This window comes from Schistocerca serialis, chromosome 3 (genome assembly GCF_023864345.2).
Source record: "Schistocerca serialis cubense isolate TAMUIC-IGC-003099 chromosome 3, iqSchSeri2.2, whole genome shotgun sequence".
Classification (NCBI taxonomy): domain Eukaryota; kingdom Metazoa; phylum Arthropoda; class Insecta; order Orthoptera; family Acrididae; genus Schistocerca; species Schistocerca serialis.
In genome coordinates, this window is record NC_064640.1 from 916,370,184 (window position 1) to 916,383,955 (window position 13,772).

Sequence of the window (13,772 nt, forward strand, 5' to 3'; positions counted from 1 at the left end):
TTCCCTAGCGACACATTTGTATCTTAACGCTCATTTCATACCGGTACACCTGGTACTCCATCTCTATTGACCTTGGTGTCAATGGGCGGTTAAAAACGGATCTTCCATTTTCTTCACAGAAGCCATGCTGTCCACAGCCCATACATGGACATTTAGACCAGAGGTTTGAAAACTTTTCTTCTGGTCGAACACTTTGAGAATCCGGGCACTTTGTTGGAACACCTTGTTCACTTTTATTAATACTTAAAAATGAGGGAAACTTATTTTATTCAGTGCTTATTTCAATTTTAAATCACAACTAATAACACAGAAATCATAATAAAACAAAAAAATAGTATCATCAAAATGTTAGAAAAAAAGAACACCACATTATTAACAGTTTTTCTCAGAACTTGTCGCACACCCGAGTTCCACAGAACATTTTGGGAAACACTGATTTAAACATATGCCGCTTGAGCAGCAAATCCTGTCTGTAACACTTAATACAAAGGGTGTATCAAAACGGATGGCGCAAACTTAAATGGCTGAAAGTACGTGATAATAGAAGCACTAATGTCAAGCAAACATGGGCTCTAAAACACTACCTTAAGAGCTACAAGATATTCTTGATTTTCAATATTGTGAAACAAATTTCTTCTACTGCAAGCTCTTTGCTTTCCATATTTTGGGAACTGGTAGTATGGACCAAAACAAGAATAAAAGAACATCTCATAGCTCTTAAGGTATGCATTTTAGAGTCCATGTTTAATTGACATTTGTGCTTCTATTATCGTGTACTTTCAGCCATGTAAGTTTGCTCCATCCTTTTTGATACACCCTGTATATAGGTGGGAAGGAAAAAAAGAAGTTTATGACAGAAAATGCAACTAATACCACAAATGAAGTCTATCACAAACTGCTCTTCTTCTTCTTCTTTTTCTTTTATAGTAGTGAAGCACTAACATGCCATTGAAAGCAATGTATTGTATCTACCACAGCTCTTCAAGTAACCACATTGTTTAATATTGACATGTGCTCTAAAATGCATATCTTAACAGCTACGACAGCAGTTCATCTTGGGTACTTTGGAACACAATTCTTCTAATGGACAAGTGCTCATAACTTTCAAGGTATGCAATGTAGAGCACATGTTTACTGGACATTTTTTCTTGTTTTGGGCCGGCCATACTAGCACTTCCCAAAATATGGAAAGCAAAGAGCTTTCAGTAAAAGAGATTTGTTTCACAATACTGAAAATCAACAATATCTCATAGCTCTTAAGGTATGCATTTTAGAGCCCACGTTTACTTGACATTTGTGCTTCTATTATTGTGTACTTTCAGCCATGTACGTTTATGCCATCCTTTTTGATACACCCTGTATATAGCTGGGCAGAAAAAGAAGTAGTTTATAGCAGAAAATGCAACTGATGCCACAAATGACATCTATCAAAAACTGCCATTTAAAGCACTGTATCTACCACAGCTCCTCAAGTAACCACATTGTTTCATATTGACAACATTTTGTTTACAACAGATATTTTGTTTACTTGTTTCTTAGAGCATGACTGGTTTTGAAACACACAACTTAATTTCATCTGCACATCACTTTATGCTTACTGTAACCGAAAGAGTACAAATCACCTACACCCATTGCATACATCAGGATGCAATTCAGATTTATGTTCATAATAATATCTAGACGGTAAATAAATGCTGCCAATGCAATTGTTGCAATGCATTTCCACATATTCTACAACGAGCCTGCATCATTCAAGCAGCAATAAGAAACTAAGCCATTATATATTTTGAAACCAGCCATCCTCTAAGAATGAAGTAAATAAAGTAGTTGTCATAAAGAAGGAAATTTCTACAAATTCAGCTGCCCATGCTCTAATAAAAGATAACTTGAAATAGTTGCCCTAAGGAAAGAAATTTCTACAAACGCAATTTTTTTTCGGTTGAAAGCAAAGAAAATGTTTATGGACAAATTTGAGCTTTAGAAGCAATAATATGAAGGTGGTGTGCAAGGACCAAAGTGTTCTCCCAATTAAAATGTGGTCATCAATCCTTTGAAAACGATTTTCAGTTGGGTACGGCTCAGACCACAGCAATCAGCTCTCACATTAATTAAATCACAGATCTGGTACACAAATCACCAATAACTAACAGAAAACTTACAGAAGACAATGGACCCCAACTGTGTCATGTGGTGAGAATTAAGAAAAAAATTTGGATGGTAAGACCAAGATCCAAACCACCAGTGCAGTGTCTTTACAACAGCCAACCTTGCTCAGAAAGGTATAGATTTTCAACAGTCTTCATTCCTCATTTGTTGTGCAGGAACACTTTGAATGAGAATACAGTTATGACTCTGAGATAAAAGTCCAGTCATCAGAGTCGAGTGATGCTCACTTTTTTTTTTTTTTACTCTCAATGGAATTGTTCACGTCAAACATCAAACACTCAAGCATTATTACTATGCAAATTGTTGAACAGATTTCAAGAGAAAATTCAAAAATAGAGAACACACTTGTAGCAAGATTATTTGTGATTATTTCATCATGATGATGCCTGCTAAAATGTAGACAACTGTCCTCCTCAGCCACACAACTCTCCAAACCTCACTCCATATGACTTTCTTATTACAAAATTAATATCCGTGCTGCAAGGATACTGTTTTGACACCGTTTATGACATCAGAGAGCATTTGCCATAGGCACTGAACAACATCCCAAATTTTTTTTAAAAGCACGGTGAAATAGAAACGCTGCTTAGAGATGAGAGAGCATGAGTTTCTGGTTGGCTACATGGCTGACAAGTGAGTAAGTCAAAAAGAAATGTTTCCTATTCTGGTGAGAGCATAATGAGAATACCCTGGGCACTATGTGATGAGGTACCTTGCCTGAATTTAGCACCAGTATTTATTCATACAGATGATGTCATGCAATTACATACAAAATAAGTACAGAACATTTCAAAACAATTTTACATACATATAAAATGAGAAACAAACTAAAAATAAGAAGTAGAGTTATAAAACATTACACCAAAATTTGGCCACATGTCCTTGCACTCATGAGGTCAACCACCATATGTGCATTAGGACATCCAGAGTAGTTTGTGGGATACTGTACAATCTACTCTTCATAACATAGGCATGATCTTTCCCCCTCCTTGGAAAAATCTCACTTGCATGTATGAAATTTCTTCCTAGCTATTATGCCGAACAGATGAGTTACAGCTTTCCAAGTGATCCAGTTTAGATCAGAGCCAGGGTAGTTTTTCTAAGCAATGCCTAAATGCTGACTATTTTTTCACTACAAAAATATCTGGAATCATCCTTTTCAGTTTTGTATCTAATAACTATAAAAGTCACATGCTGGGACAAGGAATATGACTGTCTCATCTACAACTGCTCCAAGGTTGTGACTGTTCATTTCTTAATATTAATGACTGTTAACGATTACCTGTGGTGCTTAATACCACACCTGGAGCTATATATTATGACTCAAAAAATGTTGGAGGGAACACAGTTTTCAACTGCTAATGCTTAAAGTTGCAATGGGTGCACAAATACAGCAAATTATATGTGGACTGGTGACAAGTTTCACTGTGGGAAGTTTGATTTTCTGTTTTGATTATGATAATGCTCAGACACGAAAAATTTTTGCATGCATTTTGGAAGCTGATATTTGTAACTGATGCATACAAACACAGTATCACTGAGGGAAAATATCATACAGTTCCTCCTCCTTATTACAGCAAGGAAATAATTTTCAAATATTGATTGGAATTCAAAAACCTACTGCTCTGGCATACCCTCTATTAAGAACATGCAACATTATATCATACAGTAATAGATTTACCAGTGACCTCCATAAAGCAGTGTTAATGAACTACAGAGACATATGAATCCAGTAACAACACAAAAGTGTGTCGTAGGCTGTTTTCATTGTGCAGCACAGCGCACATAGTAAGCAAGACAATAAGACACTGGACTTGTATATGGGAGGACAGGAAAGCTGTTCAAATACTCAAATCTCCATTCAGCCTACCAGATTTAAGGTTTCAGTTGTTTTCCTAAATCGCTGAAGCCAAATGCTGGGATGGTTTTCCACCATTAGCAAAATGGTAATGCTGGCTCATGCTCCACATGGAGACTCTGTTTCTGTGTTCTCTTGAAATATTAATACAGAAATGAGCAACAAAAATATTGTTTTATGTATAACACTACGTATATTTTCTATCATACACAATGAATACTATGATAACATAATAGCCAACACCAAATATACATTAATGTGAAAACTTCGTTAAATTTTAAGAAATACTTTGAGAAAACATACAACAAACAGAACTGGTAGGAGGACACTTAACTGTCACATCATGTGGTACACTTCTGCCTGCTACTGTACATTGCTTCATCACCTGCTTTTGTATATGCTTACTATTCTAATGTTCTACACAATTTTTGTAGCTTGGGAGTCTACAGTGCACACAGATCTCTCCACCATGCCCCATGATACTCAGCTATATTTGTGCTAATTAAAGTGGGTGATGCTACTAATGCCAGGTCCCTCTTCTCCTCACCACCACTACAGTGTCTAAACTTCTTTATTTATTAACTTCTTCCTCATCTTCCTTCTCCTAGCATGCATCCCATCTACTAAGGGGTCCACAGAATACGATAAATTTTATACCCCTCCTGGTACCACAGCCATCAAGGTAACCTAAGGGATGGAAACTGTGTGTGCCACCTGTCTCTGAATTTTCATATTTCAACTGTTTGTTTATCATATTTGCTGAGGCAGACTGGGTGGAACAGCCCAGCATTCATCTAAACATGCATGGGAAACTGCCTACAAACCACACCCAGACTGGCCAGATTACCAACTCATGATCATTAATCTGACACGTGGATTCAATTTAGGTCTGGCTCACCTCCACGTCTCACAGATTAGTTCAATGTGTGTTACACTACATGAGCTGGTAAACTTCTTTCCAATTAACAGTTCCATTATTTTAAGTATTAACAATAAATTGTCCATATGATTACCATGAATTCAATTATTATTGCATTTTTAATACACTGTCTCCATTCATGAGCTGACACTGGGGTTGGGTAAAATAAGATGAAAATTCACCTGATATAATGAAGCCTAAATAATCTTGTGTATTGATGCATGTACATCATCAATGGCTGTGAGTAGGGATATGCAAATCTCTGCTGTAAAGAATATCTGCACAACTAAATGAATATGATGAACTAAAACGGTTTCATTGACTATGAGGTTACACTTTCTTTCATCCTGACCATAAAATCCACTGGAAACTACTGAATTACTTACCTAAACTGTTACAAAATATCCACAGTGCTTCACAGTTGGAAGAACATAGACTGCGTTATATACTTTTCCTGATGTTCTACTTTTGGGAACAAGTCCTGTAGAAGGAAACTGTGTAAAAGTAGACTCGTCAGACCAAGTTACATGTTTCTATTTCTCAGTATTCCAGGGCTCTGGACCATCGAAGTCTCTCTTCACATTCTCCTGGTTTACAAGAAATTAGGCAATAGCATCTCATGTTGCAGTCAGGTAAGAACATGAAAGGTAAAATTATATTTATTTCAACAAAACATGTCATATGCCTGCTGTGCTTTTATTGGCTAGTTAAAACCAACTGTTGATATATCATTTTGCATTTCTTTCACACCTCACAATTAGTGTTCCCAACACTGATATAAAAAAAGGAAAAAGAAAACATGTACAACAGAACTGGCATGATTTTTAAAATTTGCCTGCCACGTGTATGTCTCCATACATATTTCTAATCTGCTTTTTCTTACACTAGTCATCTTCAACTCATATTCCCTCCCTTATCAAGTGTGATAGAAAACAATATAATCTTTCTTCCACCAAGTCCCATTAACAGACTTCTATAGCATCTGTCTAACATTTACCTTTAAATATGAGCTACAAAAAAGATTGGTTTCAATACTACAGTGCTTCACTAGCATGGATGTTGGAGCCGGTATGATCTTGCCTTCCTTTGGCCTTTAGGCTGACTTAACCAGCTGGGACCTACACTTTAATGTAGACTCTGAACCATGGTACAAGATATTTTCACATTAACAAACATTGCCAGAGGTGAAAGAAGTGATAAATGACCGATAAAATGTCCTAGTTCTGACCAGAGATTGAACTGATGACCTATGGATCTGTAGTTTAGACCACCTCTGGGCCACACCAACCAAACTGTTAATGATCCTAACAGTGCTTCTAAGGCTTTATTTAATACCATAATGACCCCCCAGAGATTGGAACAAAACTCAAGAACAGGTTGATTTAGTGTTACAAGTAGTTTCTCTAATAGAAGTATTGCACTTTCCTGCAGTTCTCTCAAAAATTCTTAGTATTGTTTTAGCTTTTCCTAATACTGGTCTCACATGTTCTAGCAAAATCATACTACTTGCTTCACAGGGTTACCACACAAACATTTAAACAATGCAACACATTCCAGACATTTACCACCAATGCTGTAAATGAACATATCCTTCCAAAGTGATTTTGGCAAACTATAGAAACCTTCAATAAAGAGGGGTAATCCAATATTTTAACCGGGCTCCTCCTGGTTATTAATTCCTGCATTTTCTACTACGTCAAATCTCTCAGTTCCTGTCAAACCAATTACCAAACCAATTCATGCCTCACATTTATTATCTAATGTGCACCCACATGTTTGTTACACGTCAGTCCTTGCTCTGTGTTTCTCCACAGCAGCAAATGCAGCACCATTCTTTAAGGATTAACTCATGCCAGACAGATTGAAACAGCTCTGATTTAGAAAGCTTACCTGAATATAATATCCATGACCAACTCATCAAAATTATGTACCATATTATGGACATAACACTGCCAGAAATCAGACACTGGCAGAGCTTGAGTAGAAAAACAAGAGGAAAATGACAGTTGAAACCCTTAGTTGGAAGAACACATTGGAAGACTGAAACTTTCCAATGGGTAGAAAGCTAAATCTTGCCACATACAACTCAGATGAAGTACAATGCTTGTAGGACAAACCAACAATATTAATGTGAAATTTGTAGCATACGTGAGATGCAGGAGTGGCATTATTCAGTATGAACAGAACACAAAGCATTATGGATAAATCACCACGAACCCACATTGTGAATGTTGAGGAACAGCAAGCAACCACCAGCTTCATGTCTGCACGAAGCTCTACAAATCCTGTACTAAGAATGATTTATTCAAAGCTAGTGAAAAAGCGACTCAGACTGCAGAAATCAGACCTCTACTGAAAATTTGATTCTTTAGTCTGGATAGTTTGTGGTTTGTCATTACGTGAATGTGCAATCTTTTAATCTGAAGTTCTTGATATGGAAATAGGAATAATAATACTAATTATAATAATAATGCAGTATTAAACTTCAACTTTCAGCTAAATAAATAAATTCTTTTGTGAGTTAGGTAAAATTTTTTGATTAACCAGCCATTTCTTTATCCGGCCTGAGATCCGGTCCCACATAGGCCAGTTAATCAAAAGACATTGCACTAAAAAGAAATTAGTGTGGGGAAAGCATGAGCTTTCTATTTTTGCTTGTTCACATATTTACTGCCTCATAATTATCATTAATTTCCTCAAAATTATTCCCGTAGTCTTTATGATACCAATATCACATCTCATATTTTTCAATATACTAAATTTCTGAAATTTTAAAACTAGATTCATCTCCTCCTCCACCTACTTTGTCACAGAAGGAGCAGTACATGGTGAATTTTACCCAGTAACAGGAGAGTGGCTAGCACAATTACTATGTATCAATAACATTACAGATATGAACTGAAAATGTTTAGCAACAGGCTTTAGTTGTAATGCACATTCCACAAATATGTGTGACTTGCATCTCAGTCTTATACAGCAATACAATATCCTTCACTATGTGGAAGCATGCAGTTAATACATTTGAAGGACAACATGTCAGGCCACAGATCTGCGAGAGCTATTCTCACTGACATTTAAATTTCAATACTGCTCATATGTCTGAAAATGCAAGAGATATTATACTGCTACATAAATGGTCAGTGATTAGTTGAAAAATGATTCTCACAGCTTTCACATACTTCTATAATTTTCTACCACTGACTACGTGATAAGAATATGCTTTAACACTTAGTGATCATGAGCACTCTAAAATACGTCTTAAGAGTCATTAGCAAGATACTGCAATGGAATACACAGATACCATGTAACACTGTTACCATTAGTCAAAAGTTGTAGGAAAACAACTCACACTCTTTAGATAAACAAATCAATCTCCTTTATTTTCCAGAATGCTCTGAAAGATAATTGCAACCTAAATCTGACACTAGAAACTAATATAAAATTGCCAACACAATACAAATATAAAATAAATGGTAAAGAACTTCTATATTTTTGATTAATTTTTTTTTTCATTTACACCATTTCCATTTCTTTTTAACATTTTAGGAAAATGTTAAGTACTTTGAGGTCAAGTGCCGAAACAGTTTTTCATGAACATTCCATTATAAAACTGTTAAATTGTCAGTAAAAAGTGAGAGAGGACTTCAAATTAAGCTGCTTGTACCCACAATAGCCTGATACTTATGCACATACACAAAGTGCAGTTACTTGTTACTTTAGTGACTAAAATTACAAATAGTTCAAAGCAGCCTACTGGAAAATGTACATACCTTTTCTGCCCAGCATCACTGCCAAATGGAGTGGAGTATTTCCTGAAAAAAAAAAAAAGAAAGTTCTTTTATTTCCTAATACTTATAGGAATACAAGATATGATATGGATCAGTATAAATATAAGCAGGGCAGTTAAAAATGGCAATCACCAAAGACGATGAATCTTTTAAGAACAAATGCAAAGGCTAAAAATAATTTATATGGGTAATAAAATCTTAGGTTGTCACTTTTCACCTACATAGAAGTAAAACTAAATTCTTGTAGACTTTCAATGCAGTAACATAATTACTTACTTCATATTAAAGAATGTGGAATTATTTCCTACATGTCATACCACTGGTTCACACTTCAGCAATGTAAGATCACAGAATTATGATAACAGGATGAAAGAAGAGTAGGGGTTTACATTTCACTGACGAGATCATTAGAGAAAGAGCCACACTTGGAGGGTGGGTGAGTGGGTGGGTGGGTTGGGGGTGGGGGGGGGGGGGGTGCTGGCTATGCTCTTTCAAAGAAGCAGCATTTGCCATATGAGATTTAGGGAAATCATGGAAAAACTAATTCTGGATAGCTGGATGGGGATTTTAACTGCCGTCCAGTGTATTACCACTGTGTAACACATGGCTCCATTTAAAGATAGAAAGTTCTTGGTGGGATATAAATAACGAGAAATGTAAAGATAACAACAAACACTGTCCCAGCCAGGGCAATGTGGCCATGCAAGACATCATCTGCAGTCTTAGCAATGCTTTCAGTCTTGTTTATGTGCCAAATGACGATTCAATGGCTCAATTATGCAGTGACTTGTTACTTTTACTTCTTCCATTACTCACATACATTTTGGAACTATATACACAGCATAGAGCACAATACATTTTTAAGTTACCGATACCCCAGCTAGAGTGTGGTATTGGAAATACCTTCCCCAGACCCCTGAATTCTTGATAGTGATGAAACACTGATCTGTAGCTTAGGCCAGAGGTCTAGGTTAGGATGAAAGATGATTTGGTTGCACTGGCAAAGCCAGTGAACATGAATTGCCAGTAATGGCTGTGGTAAGAGACTGGCCTGTATTGTAGCCCAATATTTACATTTGTGCCACATTTAACGCATTTTTCCATCATAAATTCAGAGAACATATATCAGACAATGGACAAGTCTCCTATGGGTATTCTGATACACTTCACGCACATAAACTATAAAAAATGCAAAGAGGGTCCACTATGTAACTTTTACCAATATCCTGCACATCCATATTTACTACCATATACACGTCGACTCAAACCTTAAGGATCAAAATTATACAGCTAGCAGATGATGCTGAACTAAGTATTATGAGATATGCAACTAACAGTCAGAAATGAATAAGTAGTTATTTTATTGGTATAAACAACTTACACTTTTATAACAGTCTGCCAAGTAAAAACTGTCAAACTCCGTAAAAACATCAGTAACACATATAAATACAGACCCAAACATTCAAATATCCCTTATATCTGCTGTACAATAAAACTAATAGCTACAACATTACAAACTAGTTTCTATACAGTTTTGTTGTTTCATGCACCACCTTTTCTGGAAACGGCTTATTGTAGGCTGCTATTTGAAAACAATCTGCCAAAAATCCATTACCAACAATGCTCTTTGTTTTTTCACTTGTCATCTCAATGCCGATGCAAAAACATTAGCAGTTTGCAAATGCGTGATTTACATGCATTACTCATTCAAAGCTTTGTCTCTCTTGAAATATTCATTTTCAACCACTGGTTTTTCATCTCCAAGTACACGTTTTATAATCCTCTACTAACTATAAATGTTTGATCCTATAGGTTTGAAACACCTTGCAAGTAACTGCAGATTAACAAAGTAGTGATAAATGAAGACCCAATTAATAAAAACCCGATTAAACATGAAGGGCAGAGAAACAGTAAAGGGGCACTGGATACCCCCAAGGAAAGTTCTTAGTGCCCATGAATTTCACATACAGAGGTACCTACTCTGAAGATCTTCCAACTTATAGACTATATTCTAAATCAGTTCTTCACTGCTTGTAGGGAGGTGATAGGTCCTTATTCAGATATTTACTTTACTCACTATCAAGTTAAACAGGAGGCCCAATAACAACTGTTTTAAGAATTTCTGTCATACACTTTGCACTGCACATTCTAAAGAATATTCGCACATTGTCTTTTATATATTTGATAATAATATAGATGGTGCTACACCCAATAAATTTAAAATGTGTAGCCCAATAACACACTGCCAATACAGATTTTCCATTAAACAGTCTTCACAATGGTACAGTCTGTGAGTTTCTTATTTCTTTTATATTTTTAATTTGAGCTGTAGAAAACTGCTAATATTACCCACTCATTGCAAATAAAATTAAATGTACTGTTTAAATATTTCAATGGATGCCTCTGCTTTTCACAGCACTGATCATGGCTGGGGTCATTGTGCTAAACACCATCTCATCCCAATACTGGCACCTTATGATCCCACACTCAAATTATTAAGTACGGGTTGAATAAAAGCACTGCACAGTTCCCAGATTTTATCATGGAGTTAGGCCCATTAGTTAACAAATTGGTGACAGACTATAGCCTCATCTTTACATCCTAGTTTATTGCTATAAACTTTTTAACACAGAAAATGTAAAGATTGTTTCAGAATATAGTAAAAAATAAAATTATTTCCCCTGACATTTGTTTTGGACTATTTTTATTTACGTTTTTACAATAAAAAAATAGGCCTACATATTTCTATGCTACTTATATTTTCAGAGAACATAAACAATGATCAAATTATTACAAACTACATCAAAAGCGATTAAGATTGTGGTTTAACACCCTGTCCAAAACGACATAATTAGAGGTTGGTCATAAGTTCCACATGACCAAGCACTGGGCGACACGGTTTTTAACGCTGGCATTAACCTGCAGTGATTTGGGAGCGCCATGGGAAATCTAATTTGGAATGGTTGGATGGAAATCTCAACTCAGTTCTCAAAACAAGAGTCCAGCATCTTAATCACCATTCCATCAACCATCCTCAATTACAGTAAAGATAGACATGAATGCTGTAGTCCTAAAAGGTAAGATCCACACGTGAAGTGATAATGTCAACAAGATTTTAAAATGTAACAGGAAAACATACTTTAATGTGCGATGCACAAGCTCTCGATACTGATGTAGACGGCAGCAGTGCCACGGCAGCACGGCCAAAGACCAAATTACAAAATAAACCTAATTTACTAAGCATATTTCGTAAATGTCTGCGATTCTTCTCCATAAAGAAGTTATGAGCCTTTGTGAGAATTTGTTCGTGTGTTCCACAGTGCATTTCAGGCAATTTTTTTTATCATCTCCTGTACCTGTTACCCTGAAGTAAGATATACGAGCTTATGTTATGCACAAATTAAATAGCAAACTGCTCACTTGCTTCTAACATAAGTGTACTGTGTAGTTCTGCAAACGAAAACCGACTTGCTCGCAATGTACTTACATTCCGATTTTTATCGGGGGCGACTTCAAGTGTTTATCGGCCTCCAAATATCACTATATAATGTTCAGACCAATTGCGATTAGCAATTAATTATTACTCACTTACCTCAAAGTTAATCATCCATACAAAACTTGTATAATTGTGGGAAATACTTGTACACAACACACACAAAATTTGCGGAGAAGAGACAGCGTGAAACAAGTTATAAAAACTAAGAAACATATCATCAGGAAACCATACCATGTTTATCCTTTTTTGCCAGATCATGGGTCCGTAAGAGCGCCGACAATTTCCTAACATCTCCGCGGAACACACATTCATGTAACGGGTAACTGTCTGCTTCATCTGAAGCCATAGCTTAAAACTAACCACACGAAATTAAAGCACAGCACAACACATCGTGAAACAGGCTCCTTCCCTGCTGCACGGTCACAGTCATTCTCATACGGCTGAGAATTTCCTACAACGCGAGGGTTGTACGCTACTGTTTTCCATCTCACTTTCAAAAAAATACAATCACAAAAATAGTACAATCAATTGCCAAAGATTGTTTAGATACGGCACAACCAAAGTTATTCCTTTCAATATGGAGTCGGTAATTTTATACTGGTGCAACACACAGCATCGATACGCGCGCAGCGAAAATTAAATATGTAAATTATTTTCAAATCTTAACTTTTTGGTTGTATCAACGGGTTATTATGTGAAATTGCAATAACTGTTCTCATAAATTCAGAAAAATAACTTTCTTATTTGTTGAATTTCAAATAGCCTATATGAAGGCTGATTCACACTTGGCGGAACAGAACGGTACATCTCCCATTCGAAAGTTAATGAAGTTTCACGACGCTCGTTCATTCTAGTACTGGATTTTGTTATTTTGTAGCTTCATATTATGTATTTTATTATTCTGCGTTCTATTTTAGCTATGAATTTACTTTATTTTACTACTTTGCTCTTTATTTTCAGGACAAATTACAAATGTTCCACTAAGACTTGGATATTTTTTCCACTGAGTGTTCTTCCACAAGGGAGGTCAGATACCTGAAAGCGAACAACTCTTTGGGTTTAAGGATAACAGCACACATCCGATACCCATACTGCTTATAGATAAGAACATAAGTCAATGAAACAATTTTCGTTAAATAACATGTTCAGTGGAAAAGTCAAATCCAAAGGTCAGTTCACACTGGTTGTCACATTATGGCACCAAATCGTTATCTGTGACTCTCTCTCTCGCCTATATCGTGATAATTCAAAACGAAATACCCTTCTCTTGACTTTCTCAATGTCCTCCATAAATTCTGTCGAATAAGGATCGCATACTGGATAGGTGCATTATTTTACTCTAATTTCAAATAAAGTATTTGTTTGGTTAATTATATACAAATCTTTGGTGTATGATAGGGTAAAATGTCTAAATTCTGGGTTGCTGTTAATTTGAGGGTAGGGCTGTATTTCACAGCTCGGTGGTGCACTCTGCAGCCACATCCATCACTTATTTCGTGAATATTCAGGAATCTGCTATTTTGAATCTGATGAAGTGCAAATAAA

At 36.1% G+C, this 13,772-nt stretch overlaps 1 protein-coding gene across 1 annotated transcript in view; it reads right to left on the reverse strand.

Annotated features, from left to right (window-relative positions):
- LOC126471174 (ankyrin repeat domain-containing protein 13C) overlaps positions 1 to 12,758 on the reverse strand; it is a 103,474-nt gene extending 90,716 nt beyond the window's left edge. The window contains exons 1-2 of the mRNA XM_050099280.1: positions 12,459 to 12,758; positions 8,714 to 8,755 (exon numbers count right to left, since the gene is read on the reverse strand). Coding sequence (XP_049955237.1) covers positions 8,714 to 8,755; positions 12,459 to 12,573 — 157 coding nt within the window. The 5' untranslated portion in view covers positions 12,574 to 12,758. The remainder of the gene's footprint in view (positions 1 to 8,713; positions 8,756 to 12,458) is intronic.
- Between the last annotated feature and the right edge of the window lie 1,014 nt (positions 12,759 to 13,772).